The sequence below is a fragment of the Hordeum vulgare genome, chromosome 1H, assembly GCF_904849725.1.
Source record: "Hordeum vulgare subsp. vulgare chromosome 1H, MorexV3_pseudomolecules_assembly, whole genome shotgun sequence".
NCBI lineage: Eukaryota > Viridiplantae > Streptophyta > Magnoliopsida > Poales > Poaceae > Hordeum > Hordeum vulgare.
In genome coordinates this window covers 106,351,370-106,372,303 of record NC_058518.1, presented here as the reverse complement: position 1 = coordinate 106,372,303, position 20,934 = coordinate 106,351,370, and the positions used below count along the sequence as shown (strand labels likewise).

The 20,934-nt window shown below is 44.3% G+C and overlaps 2 protein-coding genes across 2 annotated transcripts; both read right to left on the bottom strand.

Annotated features, from left to right (window-relative positions):
• Positions 1-696: 696 nt before the first annotated feature.
• LOC123426444 (RING-H2 finger protein ATL63-like) lies at positions 697-1,903 on the bottom strand. Its single transcript, XM_045110292.1, has one exon. It carries the CDS (start codon positions 1,398-1,400, stop codon positions 819-821), a length of 582 nt encoding a protein of 193 aa, XP_044966227.1. The 5' UTR covers positions 1,401-1,903; the 3' UTR covers positions 697-818.
• An 87-nt stretch (positions 1,904-1,990) lies between these two features.
• On the bottom strand, positions 1,991-11,842 carry LOC123426438 (6-phosphofructo-2-kinase/fructose-2,6-bisphosphatase). Its single transcript, XM_045110280.1, has 23 exons — positions 11,577-11,842; positions 11,427-11,490; positions 10,795-11,093; positions 9,986-10,201; positions 9,051-9,263; positions 7,925-8,017; positions 7,061-7,159; positions 6,928-6,957; positions 6,338-6,391; positions 5,224-5,277; positions 5,074-5,151; positions 4,763-4,854; positions 4,621-4,678; positions 4,431-4,505; positions 4,137-4,184; positions 3,832-3,929; positions 3,528-3,603; positions 3,315-3,377; positions 3,145-3,236; positions 2,793-2,861; positions 2,606-2,669; positions 2,471-2,536; positions 1,991-2,368 (listed from the first exon to the last, which is right to left on the bottom strand). The coding sequence occupies exons 1-23, from the start codon at positions 11,817-11,819 to the stop codon at positions 2,291-2,293; spliced, it is 2,322 nt and encodes a 773-aa protein (XP_044966215.1). The 5' UTR covers positions 11,820-11,842; the 3' UTR covers positions 1,991-2,290.
• Between the last annotated feature and the right edge of the window lie 9,092 nt (positions 11,843-20,934).

Here is a 20,934-nt window from a genome sequence, read left to right as displayed (position 1 = left end):
GGAGATTTTCAGAGAAAAAATAATAATCGAAAGGTAGTTGTGGAAGCATAAGGAAGCAGCTCCCTTCATATGGACATATACTGGCCGTGTTGGGCCTGCTTCTGCAACTGCAGAGTTATCAGGCACTCAAATTGAGAAGGAAAAAAAATCATATAATTCTGTGTACCACTCATAGCCAATTGATGTAATCTTCAAGCTGGGCTAGGCAAATCGATCTGAAGATTTAGTTGCTCTTAACTCTGTTATTAACATAGTATAAGAAAGAGAAAAAACATAAAGAGTTGAGGGCTACAATCTTAGACGTACGTTCCATGCAGTAAAGGTTTTCAGTCCAGGGATGTTTGGATTTTTCACATCTTAATTGGGTGCTTTTGTAGGTAGATGGTGCGTTGTGTTGCGTTTATCTTAATATATCAGAGGTTTTCTTTAATTTTTTTACATTTTAACTGAACTTTTCACAATTGTTTTCACATAATGAAGTTCGAGAAGCCAGTAAGTTTATTCAGGAATGAACCAGGAACACTGCATTTTCTTCAGGATCATCTGAGTGTGGTTCCGCGCACGCGGTTTTACTGGGAGATTTTATTCGATTTGTACTGTTTCTATAATTTACAGCATGTAATCCTCAGAGCTTAGATGGAATAAACAATACTTCCTTTATATCTAAATAATTATAGTTGGATAAAACTAGACTAATGATCTTCAATTATAATTATTTAGGTAGAGGGAGTAACTTTAACAAGACAAAACAGAAAGACCAGAAACACCGTGCCAGCCGCCTATAGTTTACCCATGTAGACTGTACTCGGCGGCTCTAGCTAGCTCAGCGTGGCCACTCGGTCCACCGGCGCCTCCCCATCCTCATCCGTCCTCACCGCCGACCTGCAGACCGGGCACGTGGAGCTCAGCCGGAGCCACGCGTCGATGCACCCGACGTGGAACGCATGGCTGCACGCCGGGAGCATCCTCCCCAGCTCGCCGTCCTCCAGCTCCCCGAGGCACACCGCACAATGCTCGGCGATGGCGGCCGCTGCCACCTTGGCAGAAGTAGACTCCCACACGAGCACCGGCAGCGCGCCGAGCTCCTTGGCGCCCAGCCCCGCGGGCTCCGGCGCGCACGCGGCGTCGACGGTGATCACCTCGAGCTCGTAGCCGTCCGGCGGCCGCTGCACCGCCAGCGCCAAAGCCAGCGCGTGAGCGTTGCTCCCCGCGGTGGCGGTGGAGGTGGCGGCGGCACGTCGCTGCAGGAAGCACCGGGCGTAGAGGTGGAGCGCGGCGACGAAGGCGATCGCCGCGGAGAGCGCGGTCACCGCGGCCAGGAGGACGTTGGCATTGTAGGGAGGCGCAAACGGCGACATGGCTGGAAGCTGGTGCGCACGGTGCAGTGTGCAATCATGCATATGGCAGTCCAGTGACCAGCGACTGAAACATGTATATATACGTATATGTGATGAAGGCAGCGGGTAACGAGCGTCTCGATTTCTTCCCACAGATTGCAGATTTTGTTTTATTATTGTGTTAGTGCCTCTCAATCTTTAACGAACTCGTGTCTGCCCTGCGTTTCGTTGCCAGCATACCCCACATGTCATCGACGTACCAGCTACGACGTCAAATGCCGCCTTTTGCTCGCCACATAAACTATGGCTTGCCTACATACCTTTTTGCACAAAAACTATTGGCAACTTGTGGCGACCGGCCAGCCAGGCATACGTCCGTCGGTCCGGCCCCTACAGCCTTCGTAGATGCCGCATGAAATCGTGGGAGGTTTTGGCACACTGCTGCGCGCCGTGCCACCGAGTTTCTGGAGCAAGAAACAGAAATCGTGTCCTCACATGGATACGGGAAGAACAGCACAGGAGGTCCACAGCTCGGTGGGGGCAGGTCTCATGATGATGGCCCGAGAGTCCAAGTGAGCAGTGATCGTGCATTTCCTTCGCTGACATCAGCCACAGGGAAACCAAAGGAGGACAAGGAACAATCCTTTGACTTGTTACTTCCAAGATGAATCTGCATTTTCCTTATCATTACCAGCAGTTACATCTTCTGGTACAGTGATTTTTTTACAGTTCCTTATTAGCAGTTTATGTTTCTTTACAATGACCAATAGGTGTTTTCGGTCGAATATTTTACACCGGAGGGGTTAGTTTTTACTTTCACGCCGTCCGGAGAGGAGAGATGAATAGCTGGTTACTGTACTGAGTTAACTGTATATATGCTGTCTGTATGGTTGTATCTGCAACAGCGAACCCGGAGCTTGCTGTTGTGCTGAGCCTACCTGTACCTCAGATTCTCAGTCCATGAGCTTGTACCTCTTCTCCTCGACGCCGGTGACGCCCATTTGTATCTCGATTATGGTATGGAGTGGCATCTAGGGTACATTAGAAATGTGTTCAATTGGTTTAGCAATGCTTCCGCAAGTTTTCAAATACAGCATTGATGCAACAAGAGAAGATCGAAAATGCCATGTTACCTCCATGTCTGGAACTTCCCTTAAAGGCCTGTCGGCAAAATACGAGTACAACGCTCGCAGTACGGCCTATAAAATACAGACATTTTAAGATCGGTGCTCCTGCGCAAGAGAGTTTCATCACCAGTAGCAATTTACCTGGTGGGATATAACGACCACTGGTGCTCGCTGCCGTTCGAGCTCGATGATAACAGGTTCCAACCTGAGGATTGTCGCATGTTGGTTAAGGTGGAGGTAATAACAGAACTAATTTTCCCCAGCTTTATGCATTGTAAAGTCTAGTAATGCTACACGGCATTCAGAATAATTCAGCAGATTTTTTAACCTCTGAATCACATCAAGGTAAGACTCTCCACGCGGGTATCGATAACGCAGCTTGTCCTTCTTGCGTGACCTGGTTGCAAGTTGCAGCACCCATTAGAAAACCATCATAAACATGTTAAGGCCAAAATATTGTGGAAGAAATAATGCAATATACAGGTCCACTCAATTTAGCAACTCAGATATGTCTGAATGTCTAATGTAACTTCTACATTCTAGCATGGCATGATTAATAGGGAAAACAATGTAGCTTTCCAGCATGGTAATTAACAAAATGGCATGGCATTGTACATAAACTACCAATAAGATATTCCAGAACACTTGTTGAAAAATTACAGAGAAATGTTACTACATACTCATATTCCTCAGGCATAATTTTCTTTATCTCTTCATACGTCATCCCATCACATACACCAGAGTTGATCTCATCAAGAGCACGCCATTGTATCTATAAGGTTGAACCTATGTCAGTATATATAGGTAGCAACAGGTCTGTAAGAGAACTCACAAACTTTCAAGGAACTACCTTTGGGAATCCAACAATTGGAGTTGCTGTCAAAATTGTTCTCTGTAGAGTGCTAGTCCAAATCTAAACAACAGAACAACCAAAAAATAAAGCATCTTGCTCTGTTAGCTCACTTGATAGGATCACAGACATCATCTATTTCTTAAGTAAAATACTGACAACAGTAAGTTGCCCTTGTAAAATACTGTAACTAAATTTAAGGGGATTACTTACAGTTGCAGTTTTCTCATTTTTGAGGCGCTTTTCAATAAAGTTGGCTAGTTTCTTTGAGTAAAGCTCTCCATCTTCACTGCATAATTATCAGGCAGGTTGAAGTGGTCTTCGTTAGGCGAATACAATAGGCTAATTCCCATAAGAAAATGATTCTGTCCGTGCTTTCTTGACAAATAAAATAATAAAAAATTCTAACGCAAAATTTCCATATATGCTACCACTTGCCCGTTACTTCAATAACTAAAAAATGGTGACTTGAGCATATAAAAGTATCATGTGAAGGTATCAGATTAGAGAAGCAAACCTTAGCACCGTGTCACCACCAACTCTTCCTCTAACATTGTGTAAACTCTCACCATGCCTGGTAAGCAAAATAGGCCGAGGCGCAAGATGAGAATTCACCTGCAGTTGCATATTAAGGATGGATATGTCACAAATTAAAGTGCACTAATGACACTTCGGTGTTAACCCAATAACAAACACTCCTCCAAATAAACTTTGAAGCAACCACAAAATATGAGCATTTCCATAACGGGAAGATATTATACTTGCTTCCAAAACGGCAGTTGACTATTTATAGTGTAAGAAACTAAGCATAGAAGTACATACCAAGAAAAAGACAATACGCCCAGGGAGATAGCCACTGATATTGTTGACCTGGTACAAGGTGGCAAAAGGTTAGAAATTCAAAGAAACAGGTACCAAACAAATTTAGAATGCCAGATTTCAAAAGTTAAAAGCCCACGACGACAAAACTCAACCAAAATGCTCGGTTTTGTGTAAAGGAACTAGTTTTCCCAGTTATAAAGAGGACCCAGCCCTAGAACACTTCAAGGTATAACTGGAAACCTAGCCACCCTTTTTACAGGAATAGGAGATAGCCAGTAGTATCATCTTTGTTACCTGTAACTGGCCACCCTCCCCTTTTACCATATCAATCATTTTGATATATGAGCCTTCCTGCACTGGCTCGTAGACCTGCAAGAGGAATACTGCTTGATTCAATACAAAATAGTAGTTCAGAGAGCTCAAGAACTTTACTTGACAGCACATGCAGTACTAGAACAGAATATCACTCGCAGAGCATTGAGACCTTTTCATAATTTGTCAAACGTTCAAGGAAGTCCTGCAATCCAGCTTCATAATCCGGCCTACAAAATTTTACACAGAAATAAGGTTATGCATATTATATTTGTAGTACAGGACGAATTTTTGAGGGATTGTCGGTTTCTAACTGGTCAGCATAATCAGGGCTTTGCTGGATTTTCAGGCGTACATTCCTTTCGATTATGTTTCGATCATTACATATTGTCTCCAGAAATATTATCTGCAGAAAGTGCATCCAGTTAGCAAGCATTGTCCAAGATGACAAACGACATAAATGTACCCAATGCACAAAAGCACATTAATTAGACTTGACCCACAAACTGTCAGTGGTGTGATTATATGTTAACATTCATCCACATGAATCAACTTTAGCTCAAGATAATCACGGAAGAAAGGTGAAAGAACCGAGTCTACTGTAAATCCAAATGTTACGAATTACCTTGCAGTTCCCTTCAGCCATCTTCATTAGCATATATCTTCTTTTCCTTGTGCTGTTTGTTGCATCAAATATACCAACCTACACACAGCAGGAGCTGGTCAGAAGAAACATTACATTGTTAGAAGACTATGCAGCATAAAGTCAGCTTACCTGACCTCCTCCGTGCATCCAGTCTATCATGTCTTCCATTGCTAAAGCAGCTACCTGGAAACATTTCAGACAGAAAGATAAATGCGGGAACTTGCTTATACAAAATTTGATGTTAATATTCATCTTGTAGTGATGGTCAGCCAATCAAATTTTACATCTGAAGTAGTATGCTAAATTGAATTATTATGGCCTTAATGGAACTTTCATGAGAAGCATTGAATAATCCAAGCCAAAGAACATAGCATGAGTTTAAGGTGGCAGAGTAATCTTAGTATCAAATCCTAATATGTTAATGGGAAAATGTGAGTATAATATGACAATATTGCAGGGTCAAGATGTGCCAAATACTCCTGTTCATAAATAAATTTTGGTCGAGCAATCAACAACAACAACAACAAAGCCTTTAGTCCCAAACAAGTTGGGGTAGGCTAGAGGTGAAACCCATAAGATCTCGCGACCAACTCATGGTTCTGGCACATGGATAGCAAGCTTCCACGCACCCCTGTCCATGGCTAGTTCTCTGGTGATGCTCCAGTCCTTCAAATCTCTCTTTACTGACTCCTCCCATGTCAGATTCGGTCTACCGCGACCTCTTCTGACATTATCAGCACGCTTTAGCCGCTATGTACTGGAGCTTCTGGAGGCCTGCGCTGAATATGCCCAAACCATCTCAGACGATGTTGGACAAGCTTCTCATCAATCGGCGCTACCCCAACTCTATCTCGTATGTCATCATTCCGGACTCGGTCCTTCCTTGTGTGGCCACACATCCATCTCAACATGCGCATCTCCGCCACACCTAACTGTTGCACATGTCGCCTTTTAGTCGGCCAACACTCAGCGCCATACAACATTGCGGGTCGAACCGCCGTCCTATAGAACTTCCTTTTAACTTTTGTGGCACATCTTGACTAAATTATTCAAAACTACCATGGTAACATTTAGTAGTTATCTAAATATGTGTATAAAACAAGTTATTAAATGAGGGTATAAAATGAAAATTGTGAGGCATTCGTGTTCAAAACATAGAATGATGTATTTGTGAATACGAAGAGTTATATAGAATTTACAGTTCTAGTACTTAAAAACAAATTGTAGAACAAAGCCTGCTGACCTCATTACGTGCCTCGATCCCCTCTTGGTTATCAGGACGAAAAAAATCTGCAGACTGAACCGATGAAACTACAAAATTGTCAGATTTCTCTGCAGTAAAGAACTGTAATTTTACTAACATAGACTCAAATAATTGCATTGAAAAAACATGACATAAAGACATGCATGTGACATGAACAAGCAGTATCACAACAAGAATCAGAGCCAAAGATATATTCATATGTACAGTAACAATGTAGATAGAAGTATGAACAAAATAAGGAACTTGCTCAGCCAATGTGCGAAAGAATTTAATAAATGCCTAGCTGGTGACATTCAATGTTTACTAAGAAGACTGATGGACCTATATACACAATACGAAAAAGATGTTAAAAGTTATTTTCTTTATACTAGTGAACAATGAAACAGCATGATAACAAGATAGGTGTGATAACAATCATTACTAAAACACCAACAGATCAGCGATGTATAAAGGCAAAATATGGATAGAGTAACTGAAAATAAAATACGGTGTCATGCAAAGAATATAAATGCCGTATACTTAAACAGAAAAGTGTGAAGATAATTGTATCAAATGACAGATATCAGTACCTGATTCGCTCCATGCTTCAGGCGGCGGTACTACACATACAGTTTCAACAGAGAGAGAGTTCAGTTCATTTTCCATAATCCAAGAATATGTACCGGTTGTACACGATAATTATGTGAACTAGAATATAATCACCTTTCCAACGTTGAAATGTTTTGTTTCATGACCTAGCCAACGAAGGTACCTTGTAAGCTTAACTGCGGTGAAGGTTTTCCCACGAGCTGGTAGGCCAACCTAATTATGAGTAAAAAAAATCAAAAGGAGACCCTCCCGAAGAAGCATAGGAAACTATATATGAGTATGCTCCAGCACAATAGTGAATCTTAATACATGATGCCAATTATGCTCAGCAGCAGGCAAATCATACTCCGTCAAGAGGCATCAAAATTGCTGTTGTAACATACGGACATTATGTCAATCCCTTTTAAAAGAAATTGCACTAGTCCAAAAAAATCAAGGAAAATCTCACATGCGAATGGCTCAGTTTCCAGATTTCAAGTTTCCTGAAAATCACAACTGATTTGTGAGCAGTGGAAAAATAACAAACCCAAGCACTTTTTCAAAACCTGAATATGCCATTCCAGCTCCCCAGTTCTGTTTTTTCACCCAGAACACAAATGAACATTTTTTTACAAAAACTTGCAGGTACATGACTTGTTACCTGTAATATCTGCGCACAGGATTTTTTTCATTTTCTTTATAACCTTTTGCCTCGATTTTTGTATTTTGTGAAAAAAGGAATCATGTGATCCCAAGAGCCAAAAATCTGTGTCCACATTACGTTTTCCTGATTAGACAGTATAATAAAAAGATTAAACTGTATAGCACAGAATAATTATAAATTTATTTTATCCATGGAATTAATTATTTGTTAGTAAGCATCTAGGTGTTACGTTAGTAAGGCATCTAGATGTTATAGAAGGAAATGGTAGGTGCTATGTAGTAACAACGCAACAGTCAAATATTTATCTTGTGATGGTATCTGGTGATCATAGTTACCAGAACGATAGCCAGTTTCCGGTCCTCCTTCGATCCGTGCAACCTATCAGCTACAGCTGCAGCTGCAACAGCTCCGGCTGCTTCTGGCATGGCCTTCAAATGTGTCAACGATAAGAAAGAATCAGGTATAAACTTTATCAAGTAATCTGGTAAAATATTTGTTCAACTACATCAAACCAAATAAATGAAGAAATGGACATAATAGAGGTAATTGTACTAGCAATATCTGAACCTTTCACGCGGGTACAATTGAGTACATCAACTACAAAATGCCACTAATCCATAAACTTGGCCTGCAGTATCATTTTGGCCCAAATCACGCTAGCTTGTGCTAACAAAGCATACATGACATGCCACGCTGGTGCACGAGAGCCATTTCTATCTTTGAATTGCATCAGATGGTCTTTCTCCTCTATCTCACTCTCCTCTCTTTCGAAATTTAGGCCCAAAATTGCGACAACGACAGCGGCCACTCAGGGTGACGGCAACAGCGACTGAGGGGCTTAATCAACGACGACACCGTTTGTCGCTCCTGGCTCCCCCTCTGACCCATCTCCGCTCCCCTGGTGGCGTACTCGCATCAGTAATTTGTACTAAGATGGGCTTGATCGATGAAGGACTATGGGTTAAGGTCACCTCAGTGATGTATTACAAGTTTACGACTAACATGTGCGGGTAAAAATCTATGATTTGCTCAGTTTCGGTTAATTTAGAGTTTTAGACCGCGCCAAAAATCGTCAGTGCACCACATGCACATCCTTTGGCAACCATGTGGACACAGTTAGCCTGAGCTAGCACCATTTGACCAAAATGAACACCCGAGCCAAGTTTCTGAACTAGTTGGTTACATTTTGCAAGTTCATGTACTAAAATGAACCCACACGACAAGTTCATGTACTGCCAGTGCAATTACCTCATCATAATTTATTCAAGCTCGCACACACCTGTTTAACAATCTTAACTGGGCCTACATATGTTTCTAGTTGTTCATTTGGGCACTTACTACACGATTTGCTCAAGACTGATTCCGGCAAAAAGCTATTTACCATTAGGATCGACGATTTTCCTTATCATTTCAGTTTTCTTTTGTTACCTCATACTGGTTGAGGATACGAACAATACTGACCTTTGTTGATCCAAAATTAAGGCCAGATGCCAGGGAACATGCACTAAATGATTTTCCAAGCTTAGGAGAAACAACACCCCTGTCAACGTAAAGCCCTTGTGGCTTGTCCTTCTTTTGCAGTTGTATTAAGGTACCAACTGATTTTGACTCTACCATTCCAGAAACTTGTAACTTCTTAGAATTAGAAGAATCTGCTACTGAAGCCTCAGTATCCTACAAAAGGACCAAAACAATGTGGCATGGCTCTTTTAGAAAACTAATTCTGGTTTGGAGAAATGCATGATATATTTTTACTGTGCATAACTTGGCAATGCTGATATAACAAAACAAAATACGTTTTCACTCCAAAAGTCTAAAAACATGTAGTAATGGATATCAAAAAATTATATTTTAATGCGCATAACTTGGCAATGCTGATATAACAAAACAAAATACGTTTTCACTCCAAAAGTCCAAAAACATGTAGTAATGGATGTCAAATAAATATATTTTAATGCACATAACTTGGCAATGCTGATATAGCAAAACAAAATATGTTTTCACTCCAAAAGTCCAAAAACATGTGACTGATATCAAATAAATATATTTTACTGCGCATAACTTGGCAATGCTGATATCACAAAACAAAATACGTTTTCACTCCAGAAGTCCAAAAACATGAATGGATATCAAATAAATGCAAAGTAACAAAATGAAATGATAACTGGTTAACCACACTAGCTCGATATTAGTTGGAGGGTCAATTTCAGGGAACATGAAGTTGATTATACTGGTGAAAAAAATAGCAATTGAGAAGTGATATATCAACAAAAAGTAGATGCACGAGACCCTTTTCTTCAAGTACATCAGACCCTTTTCTTCAAGTACACAATATAATTAATAGTTATAGTATAAGCAACATGTTAGCATACCAACTTTTCCAGATTAGATCTTACCTTATTATGGTAACTGTCATCTTTAAAATCTGCAGCAGCACTTCTTGGACTCTGAATGCCATCACTAAGAAGCATATCATTTGTCCATGGTGCTTCAGGTTGATCTAAGGATGCTGGGGTTGCAGCAAGGTTTGCTGCATATTCAGTTGGTGGTGCAGTTGGCGCTGGAACAACATAATGCTCTAAGTCAAGCTCCAAACTAGAACCAGATCCATCCTGCAGAATGGCATGAAACCACAATACTAATTAGCTTGCTATCAGCATTGAAGTGGAAAAATCATGCAACTGTTAAAATGAGAAAATGATAACAATGTATTGATTTTGCTAGTATAGAGATTATCTTAAGCAATAGTACAGATAAGGTAGCACCAAGAACAATGTGAAAAGGGAAGGAAATATGAAAAAAAAATCAGTTCCCATTCCTGTCCTTTTTGGATTTGTCATGCGAGCTGATTGTTGGTTTTTGCGCTGTGGATGCTTTTTCATGTTGTTGTTCCGCTATCTGATGATAGTGGAACCCGATCCATGTTTGGATCGTATGGAAAAAAAGAAAGACATGTTATGCGCAAGAGCATTCCAGATTTCAGAACATGGCCAGTTGCATCGTAAAGATTGAACTTCAAATGAAGAAGTCAAAATCATTCAAAGTTGTTACCCTTTTTGTCTGCATGTTTGACTTCAGAGATACTTAGGATACCAATATACCAATTATTTGAGCAGAAGGACGTTACAGCAAAATGCAAGCCTATTAGTGAAGTATAAGCATTGCAAAACCGAAGTCAGGTGCCCATTTTGACTCCTGTTCTCACCTCGGTCGCATGAGTGGGTGCTTCATTTATACTGATATCAGGAATTCCTCGGACCTTGGAAGGCTGGAAATTTTCCTTGTATACCCTCCAGCTCGCGGCAAGATCAAGCGGAGACACGATGTCGGCCTTGTTGAAAACCCTGAACTCAAGCAACTCATCGTCTCCATTAAGCCTGAAGTTTGCAAGCCTCACATCACCCTCGAGCATGCCCCCGGTGAGAAGCCGCGTCGGCCCTTCCTCAATTATGCACGGGGTCTCCGAATCCTTGGGCTTGAGCAAGAATTTGAAGTCAAGTGTTTCTGCAGTAAATTCCCCAGATCAGAATTGTTAGGAACAGTGCGCATGTGCAGTAGTTTGCAACAGAGTCTGCGAAAGTGAATCATACAACATTTGAGCCAAACGAACTCGTGGAACAGAGTAGTATACGAAAACACGAAATCCTGAAGGTTTTCAGTTTACTGAAAGGCAACTTGAGAGCACAGCAACTAGGCAGTTCAGTTCAGTTTTCCCAAGTTCAGTCTACCAGACAAGATCACAAAGCCCATTTCATTACCAGAATCAAACCGATAAAACAGGAAAGTGCGGCACAGGCGCGGGTAGGTAGGCAGGTAGTAGGTGTGGAGCGTACTTACCATGGTCCGGCGGCACGACGAAGCTGAGCTCCCACATGGACGCCAGCTCCCTCTCCATCGCGAGCTGTGAAACCAGGACCGAATCAATGTAAAGCGGAACTGTCAAGCACGGGAGCAGGAGTGATCAGGAGCTGGTGGCGGGGTCCGTACGGCGCGGGCGGGCTCCCAGGAGCCGATGATGGGCTCGGAGCCGTAGACGTGCGGCACGAGGTCGCCGATGATCCGCGCGTTCTCCATCTTGAGCGACACGTAGAGCTGCGCGCCGCCGTGCCACGACCCCGTCACGGCGCCGCCGCCCTCGTCCCCGCCCATTCCGTCCCCGCCGCCGCCGGCGAGCGCCGCCGAGCCGAGGCCCCCGACGCCGTCCATCCCCTTGGAGCCCGACGTGCCCATGGCTGCGGAGCGTGTTGCGTGAGGCTGAGGCGTGCGACGGTGGTGGTTTTATGAATTTAATGGAGCAGGGGGGTTTGGCCCGGATTGGGGGGATTCGGGAGAGCGATGGGAGTGGTGGTGGTGCGGGTGCGGAGTCCGAGGCCTCGGAGCTCGCAGTCGCAGGATAGAATGTGGGGGCCACCTGGCAGCGGCCGCCGCCCCGTTCCTGTGGACGTGGCGGGGCGTCGACGGCGCGCGGCGCGGCCGCTCAGCGTTTGCGAGCCGGAGAACGCGGTAAAAGCCTATTTTAAACCCTAAATTGGTAAAGGTGAGGCCAACTCGAGCACGTGGACGTCCGTTTTGCCAAAATTTTGTTCGTTTGGACATATGATGGGATCATGTCCTGATCATTTCTGGGATGCGGTGGTGGTGCGTCCAACACGCGAACGCATCCTTGGACGCATCATGTCCTTATTTTCAAACACAAGCATTCGAATAGCCACGACCCATTTCATGCAAGCGGCCGTAGATCACGCCGGCAACACAGTCAGCCTACACGTCTTCATCGACAACACAACCAGCGGCTGGCAACACAGCCGGTCTCCAAAAGAATAGATTTTTTGCCGGCAACACAGCCAGCGGCCGGTTCACCATGCTAGCCTAAAAAAGAACGACCACGGCCGATCACGCCCTAGTTCAGGCCATCGACGTCAAACATCTTTTTATGTCGGGTCTCGAATCAGCTCATGGTCTTCTCGCTCATCTTGCTCAAGTCCACGCTCATGATCGCCAGCGCCACCTCATTTGCTTTGGTTGCGGCATTGGCGGCCTCGATGTCAAGCTGCATCTGTTTGGCCGCGGCATTGGCGGTCTCGATGTCGAGCTGCCTCTGCCTGGTCGCCTCTTCGATGTCGAGTTGCCTCTGCCTGGCCGCCTCCTTCATGTCGATCTTCCTTTTCTTGGTCGCCTCCTTCATCTCAAGCTTCTTTCTTCGCAGCTTCATGTATTGCTTCATTTGCTCCTCCTTGGCTTGTCGCTTCTTCTCGTCCCTCGTTTTCTTTTGAGACATCATGCCATGCAAAGTCTCATGCAAAGCATACGATGCCGCATCACGCTTGTCGTCCACCTTGGAGTTGGTCTTGTCCCTTGACATCTTCAACGCCTCACCATCTCCACCTCCAGCCAAGGCGGTAGCCTTCTTGCCTCTCTTCCTTTGAAGCTCACGGTATTGATCCTTAAACTTAGGGCAATTGTTGATGATTTGCCAACAATGCGTTAGAGTGAATGGCTTATCGTTGTGTCGGGCCTTGAAAGCTTCCAAAGATTGAAATGCCTACATGATCAACACCAATTGGACATGCAAACACAATTTATCGTAGAGGAGGCCGAGGCACGGCCGTAGCAAAGGAAAGAGAAGAGGCCATACCATGTCCTCGATGCCAAGACCACTCACGGGACGTGCTTCAACGCTCTCAAGTGCGGCGCATATTTGTTGCATTCTTCTTGGATGAACAACCACCTCTTTTGAATCGAGTTGATGTTACGATCGCTCGTAAATTGGTATGGATGAAGCAACTTTCTTTCATGGAATGTTTTGTGAACTCTTGTCTAAAAAACAATTCCCTTTTGTTGCGCACTGACTCTAGGATCTTGGCCAATCTCCTTCCAACTTTCGCAAATCAACTTGTTCTCATCTTGTGTGTATGATCCCGTACGAATGCTCTTCTTTCTCATTTGAGCTTCCACTCTTTGGTTGAGCTCGTCGATGAACAATGGCTCGCCCGCAATATTAACACCGTCCTCTTCTTCTTCATCACCTTCACAATATATGTCATCTTCTTCATGCCAAGGGTCACCATGGTCGGCCTCAAAGTCTTCATCGGCCATGTACTCGTCGCGACCATCTTGACTCTGGGTCTCCTCCAGATCTAAGGTCCCGCCCTACCCACCCGTCTGAAAGGCCTCGCCACGGCCCTCGAAGATAACATTCTGTTGGGAAACGTCGCATGGGAAACAAAAAATTTCCTACGCGCACGAAGACCTATCATGGTGATGTCCATCTACGAGAGGGGATGAGCGATCTACGCACCCTTGTAGACCGTACAGCAGAAGCGTTAGAGAACGCGGTTGATGTAGTGGAACGTCCTCACGTCCCTCGATCCGCCCCGCGAACAATCCCGCGATCAGTCCCACGATCTAGTACCGAACGGACGGCACCTCCGCGTTCAGCACACGTACAGCCCGACGATGATCTCGGCCTTCTTGATCCAGCAAGAGAGACGGAGAGGTAGAAGAGTTCTCCGGCAGCGTGACGGCGCTCCGGAGGTTGGTGATGACCTTGTCTCAGCAGGGCTCCGCCCGAGCTCCGCAGAAACGCGATCTAGAGGAAAAACTATGGAGGTATGTGGTCGGGCTGCCGTGAGAAAGTCGTCTCAAATCAGCCCTAATTGCTCCATATATATAGGAGGAGGGAGGGGGGCCCCTTGGGGTCCAAGGACCCCCAAGGAGTCGGCCGAGCCAAGGGGGAGGACTCTCCCCCCCCCCCCAAACCGAGTTGGACTAGGTTTGGTGGGAGGGAGTCCTCCTCCCTTCCCACCTCCCCCCCTTTTTTTTCTTTTCCTTTGATTTCTTATCCTTGGCGCATAGGCCCCTTTGGGGCTGTCCCACCAGCCCACTAAGGGCTGGTGTGTCTCCCCAAAGCGTATGGGCTTCCCCGGGGTGGGTTGCCCCCCCGGTGAACTCCCGGAACCCATTCGTCATTCCCGGTACATTCCCGGTAACTCCGAAAACCTTCCGGTAATCAAATGAGGTCATCCTATATATCAATCTTCGTTTCCGGACCATTCCGGAAACCCTCGTGACGTCCGTGATCTCATCCGGGACTCCGAACAACATTCTGTAACCAACCATATAACTCAAATACGCATAAAACAACGTCGAACCTTAAGTGTGCAGACCCTGCGGGTTCGAGAACTATGTAGACATGACCCGAGAGACTCCTCGGTCAATATCCAATAGCGGGACCTGGATGCCCATATTGGATCCTACATATTCTACGAAGATCTTATCGTTTGAACCTCAGTGCCAAGGATTCGTATAATCCCGTACGTCATTCCCTTTGTCCTTCGGTATGTTACTTGCTCGAGATTCGATCGTCAGTATCCGCATACCTATTTCAGTCTCGTTTACCGGCAAGTCTCTTTACTCGTTCCGTAATACAAGATCCCGCAACTTACACTAAGTTACATTGCTTGCAAGGCTTGTGTGTGATGTTGTATTACCGAGTGGGCCCCGAGATACCTCTCCGTCACACGGAGTGACAAATCCCAGTCTTGATCCATACTAACTCAACTAACACCTTCGGAGATACCTGTAGAGCACCTTTATAGTCACCCAGTTACGTTGCGACGTTTGATACACACAAAGCATTCCTCCGGTGTCAGTGAGTTATATGATCTCATGGTCATAGGAATAAACACTTGACACGCAGAAAACAGTAGCAACAAAATGACACGATCAACATGCTACGTCTATTAGTTTGGGTCTAGTCCATCACGTGATTCTCCCAATGACGTGATCCAGTTATCAAGCAACAACACCTTGTTCATAATCAAAAGACACTGACTATCATTGATCAACTGGCTAGCCAACTAGAGGCATGCTAGGGACGGTGTTTTGTCTATGTATCCACACATGTAAATGAGTCTTCATTCAATACAATTATAGCATGGATAATAAACTATTATCTTGATACAGGAATTATAATAATAACTATACATTTATTATTGCCTCTAGGGCATAACTCCAACAGTCTCCCACTTGCACTAGAGTCAATAATCTAGCCCTCACATCACCATGTGAATTACATTGTAATAAATCTAACACCCATACAGTTCTGGTGTCGATCATGTTTTGGTCGTGGAAGAGGTTTAGTCAGCGGGTCTGCTACATTCAGATCCGTGTGCACTTTGCATATATTTACGTCCTCTTCCTCGACGTAGTCGCGGATGAGGTTGAAGCGTCGTTTGATGTGTCTGGTCTTCTTGTGAAACCGTGGTTCCTTTGCTAAAGCAATGGCACCAGTGTTGTCACAGAACAAGGTTATTGGATCCAGTGCACTTGGCACCACTCCAAGATTCGTCATGAACTGCTTCATCCAGACACCCTCCTTAGCCGCCTCCGAGGCAGCCATGTACTCTGCTTCACATGTAGAATCTGCTACGACGCTTTGCTTGGAACTGCACCAGCTTACTGCACCCCCATTAAGAATAAATATGTATCCGGTTTGCGACTTAGAGTCGTCCGGATCTGTGTCAAAGCTTGCATCGACGTAACCTTTTACGGCAAGCTCTTCGTCACCTCCATACACGAGAAACATCTCCTTAGTCCTTTTCAGGTACTTCAGGATATTCTTGACCGCTGTCTAGTGATCCACTCCTGGATTACTCTGGAACCTACCTGCCATACTTATGACCAGGCTAACATCCGGTCTAGTGCACAGCATTGCATACATGATAGAACCTATGGCTGAAGCATAGGGGACGGAGCGCATATGCTCTCTATCTTCATCAGTTGCTGGGCACTGAGTCTTACTCAATCTCGAACCTTGTAAAACTGGCAAGAACCCTTTCTTGGACTGTTCCATTTTGAACCTCTTCAAAACTTTATCAAGGTATGTGCTTTGTGAAAGTCCTATCAGGCGTTTTGATCTATCCCTATAGATCTTAATGCCTAGAATGTAAGCAGCTTCTCCTAGGTCCTTCATAGAGAAACTTTTATTCAAGTAACCTTTTATGCTCTCCAAAAGCTCTACGTTCCAACAATAATATGTCATCCACATATAATATTAGAAACGCCACAGAGCTCCCACTCACTTTCTTGTAAATACAAGATTCTCCAACCACTTGTATAAACCCAAATACTTTGATCACCTCATCAAAGCGTTTGTTCCAACTCCGAGATGCTTGCACCAGTCCATAAATGGATCGCTGGAGCTTGCACACCTTGTCAGCATTTTTAGGATCGACAAAACCTTCGGGTTGCATCATATACAACTCTTCCTTAAGGAAACCGTTAAGGAACGCCGTTTTGACATCCATCTGTCAGATTTCATAATCGAAAAATGCAGCTATTGCTAACATGATTCTGACGGACTTAAGCATCGCTACGGGTGAGAAAGTCTCATCGTAGTCAACTCTTGGAACTTGTGAAAAACCCTTTGCCACAAGTCGAGCTTTATAAATGGTCACATTACCGTCAGCGTCCGTCTTCTTCTTAAAGATCCATTTGTTCTGAATAGCCTTGCGGCCCTCAGGCAGTATCTCCAAAGTCCATACTTTGTTTTCATACATGGATCCTATCTCGGATTTCATGGCTTTTAGCCATTTGTTGGTATCTGGGCCCACCATTACTTCTTCATAATTTGCAGGTTCATTGTTGTCTAACAACATGATTGATAAGACGGGATTACCGTACCACTCTGGAGCAGCGCGTGATCTCGTCGACCTGCGTGGTTCAACAGAAACTTGAACTGGAGTTTCATGATCATCATCATTAACTTTCTCCTCAACCGGCGTCGCAACGACAGAGGTTTCCCCTTGCCCTGCGCCACCACCCAGAGGGATGAGAGGTTTGACAACCTCGTCAAGTTCTATCTTCCTCCCACTCAATTCTCTCGAGAGAAACTCCTTCTCGAGAAAAGCTCCGTTTTTAGCAACAAACACTTTGCCCTCGGACTTGAGATAGAAGGTGTACCCAACTGTCTCCTTTGGGTAACCTATGAAGACGCATTTTTCCGCTTTGGGTTCCAGCTTTTCAGGCTGAAGCTTTTTGACATAAGCATCACATCCCCAAACTTTAAGAAACGACAACTTTGGCCTTTTGCCATACCACATTCATATGGTGTCGTCTCAACGGATTTTGATGGTGCCCTATTTAAAGTGAATGCAGCTGTTTCTAATGCATAACCCCAAAACGATAACGGCAAATCAGTAAGAGACATCATAGATCGCACCATCTCTAACAAAGTACGATTACGACGTTCGGACACACCATTACGCTGTGGTGTTCCAGGCGGTGTTAACTGTGAAACAATTCCACATTGTCTTAAGTGAGCACCAAACTCGAAACTCAGATATTCACCCCCACGATCAGACCGTAGGAACTTGATCTTCTTGTTACGATGATTTTCCACTTCACTCTGAAATTGCTTGAACTTTTCAAATGTTTCAGACTTGTGCTTCATCAAGTAGACATAACCATATCTACTTAAATAGTCAGTGAAGGTGAGAAAATAACGATATCCACCGCGTGCCTCTACGCTCATTGGTCCACACACATCGGTATGTATGATTTCCAACAAGTCACTTGCACGCTCCATTGTTCCGGAGAACGGAGTTTTAGTCATCTTGCCCATGAGGCATGGTTCGCACGTGTCAAGTGAATCAAAGTCAAGTGACTCCAAAAGTCCATCAGCATGGAGTTTCTTCATGCGCTTTACACCAATATGACCTAAACGGCAGTGCCACAAAAATATGGCGCTATCATTGTTTACTCTAACTCTTTTGGTCTCAATGTTATGTACATGCGTATCGCTATCAAGATTCAATATGAACAATCCTCTCACATTCGATGCATGACCATAAAAGATGTTACTCATAGAAATAGAACAACCATTATTCTCAGACTTAAAAGAGTAACCGTCTCGCAATAAACAAGATCCAGATATAATGTTCATGCTCAACGCAGGCACTAAATAACAATGATTTAAGTTCATCACTAATCCCGATGGTAGCTGAAGTGACACTGTGCCGACGGCGATTGCATCAACCTTGGAACCGTTTCCTACGCGCATCGTCACTTCGTCTTTCGCGAGCCTTCGTCTATTCCGCAGTTCCTGCTTCGAGTTGCAAATATGAGCAACAGAACCGGTATCGAATACCCAGGCACTACTACGAGAGCCGGTTAAGTACACATCAATAACATGTATATCAAATATACCTGATTTTTCTTTGCCCGCCTTCTTATCTGCCAGATACTTGGGGCAATTGCGCTTCCAGTGACCCATACCCTTGCAATAGAAGCACTCTGTTTCAGGCTTAGGTCCAGCCTTGGGTTTCTTCGGCGGATTGGCAACAGGCTTGCCGCTCTTCTTCGAATTGCCCTTCTTGCCTTTGCCGTTTCTCTTGAAACTAGTGGTCTTGCTCACCATCAACACTTGATGTTCTTTACGGAGTTCAGATTCTACGACTTTCAGCATCGCAAACAACTCGCCGGGAGACTTGTTCATCCCTTGCATGTTGTAGTTCAACACAATGCCTTTATTGCTTGGCGGCAGTGATTGAAGGATTCTGTCAGTGATAGCTTCTTGCGGGAGTTCAATCCCCAGTTCAGCTAGACGGTTTGAGTACCCAGACATTTTGAGCACATGTTCACTGACAGACGAGTTTTCCTCCATCTTGCAAGCATAGAATTTATCGGAGGTCTCATACCTCTCGATCCGGGCGTTCTTCTGAAAGATAAACTCCAACTCCTGGAACATCTCAAATGCTCCATGACGCTCAAAGCGACGTTGAAGTCCCGGTTCTAAGCCATACAAGATTGCACATTGAACTATTGAGTAGTCCTCCTTACGTGCTAACCAAGCGTTCTTAACATCCTGATCAGCCGTAGCGGGTGGTTCATCTCCTAGCGCAGCATTAAGGACATAATCCTTCTTCCCAGCTTGTAAGATTAGCTTAAGATTACGAGCCCAGTCTACAAAGTTGCTTCCATCATATTTCAACTTAGCTTTCTCTAGGAACGTATTAAAATTCAGGATGACTGTTGCGTGAGCCATGATCTACAACACAAATATATTCAAAGTGGACTTAGACTATGTTCAAGATAATTAGAGTTCAACTTTAATCAAATTATATGCTAAACTCCCACTCAAAAAGTACATCTCTCTAGTCATTTGAGTGGTTCATGATCCACTTACACTATCCCAAGTCCGATCATCACGTGAGTCGAGAGTAGTTTCAGTGGTAAGCATCCCTATGCTAATCATATCAACTATATGATTCATGATCGACCTTTCGGTCTCATGTGTTCCGAGGCCATGTCTACACATGCTAGGCTCGTCAAGCTTAACCCGAGTGTTCCGCGTGCGCAACTGTTTTGCACCCGTTGTATGTGAACGTTGAGTCTATCACACCCGATCATCACGTGGTGTCTCGAAACGACGAACTGTAGCAACGGTGCACAGTCGGGGAGAACACAATTTCGTCTTGAAATTTTAGTGAGAGATCACCTTATAATGCTACCGTCGTTCTAAGCAAAATAAGGTGCATAAAAGGATTAACATCACATGCAATTCATAAGTGACATGATATGGCCATCATCACGTGCTTCTTGATCTCCATCACCAAAGCACTGGCACGATCTTCTTGTCACCGGCGCCACACCATGATCATCCATCAACGTGTTGCCATCGGGGTTGTCGTGCTACTTATGCTATTACTACTAAAGCTACATCCTAGCAAAATAGTAAACGCATCTGCAAGCACAAACGTTAGTATAAAGACAACCCTATGGCTCATGCCGGTTGTCGTACCATCGACGTGCAAGTCGATATTTCTATTACAACATGATCATCTCATACATCCAATATATTCACATCACAACGTTGGCCATATCACATCACAATCATACCCTGCAAAAACAAGTTAGACGTCCTCTAATTTTGTTGTTGCATGTTTTACGTGGTGACCAAGGGTATCTAGTAGGATCGCATCTTACTTACGCAAACACCATAACGGAGATATATGAGTTGCTATTTAACCTCATCCAAGGACCTGCTCGGTCAAATCCGATTCAACTAAAGTTGGAGAAACCGTCACTTGCCAGTCATCTTTGAGCAAAGGGGGTTACTCGTAACGATGAAACCAGTCTCTCGTAAGCGTACGAGTAATGTCGGTCCAAGCCGCTTCAATCCAACAATACCGCGGAATCAAGAAAAGACTAAGGAGGGCAGCACACCGCCCACAAAAACTTTTGTGTTCTACTCGAGAAGACATCTACGCATGAACCTAGCTCATGATGCCACTGTGGGAAACGTCGCATGGGAAACAAAAAATTTCCTACGCGCACGAAGACC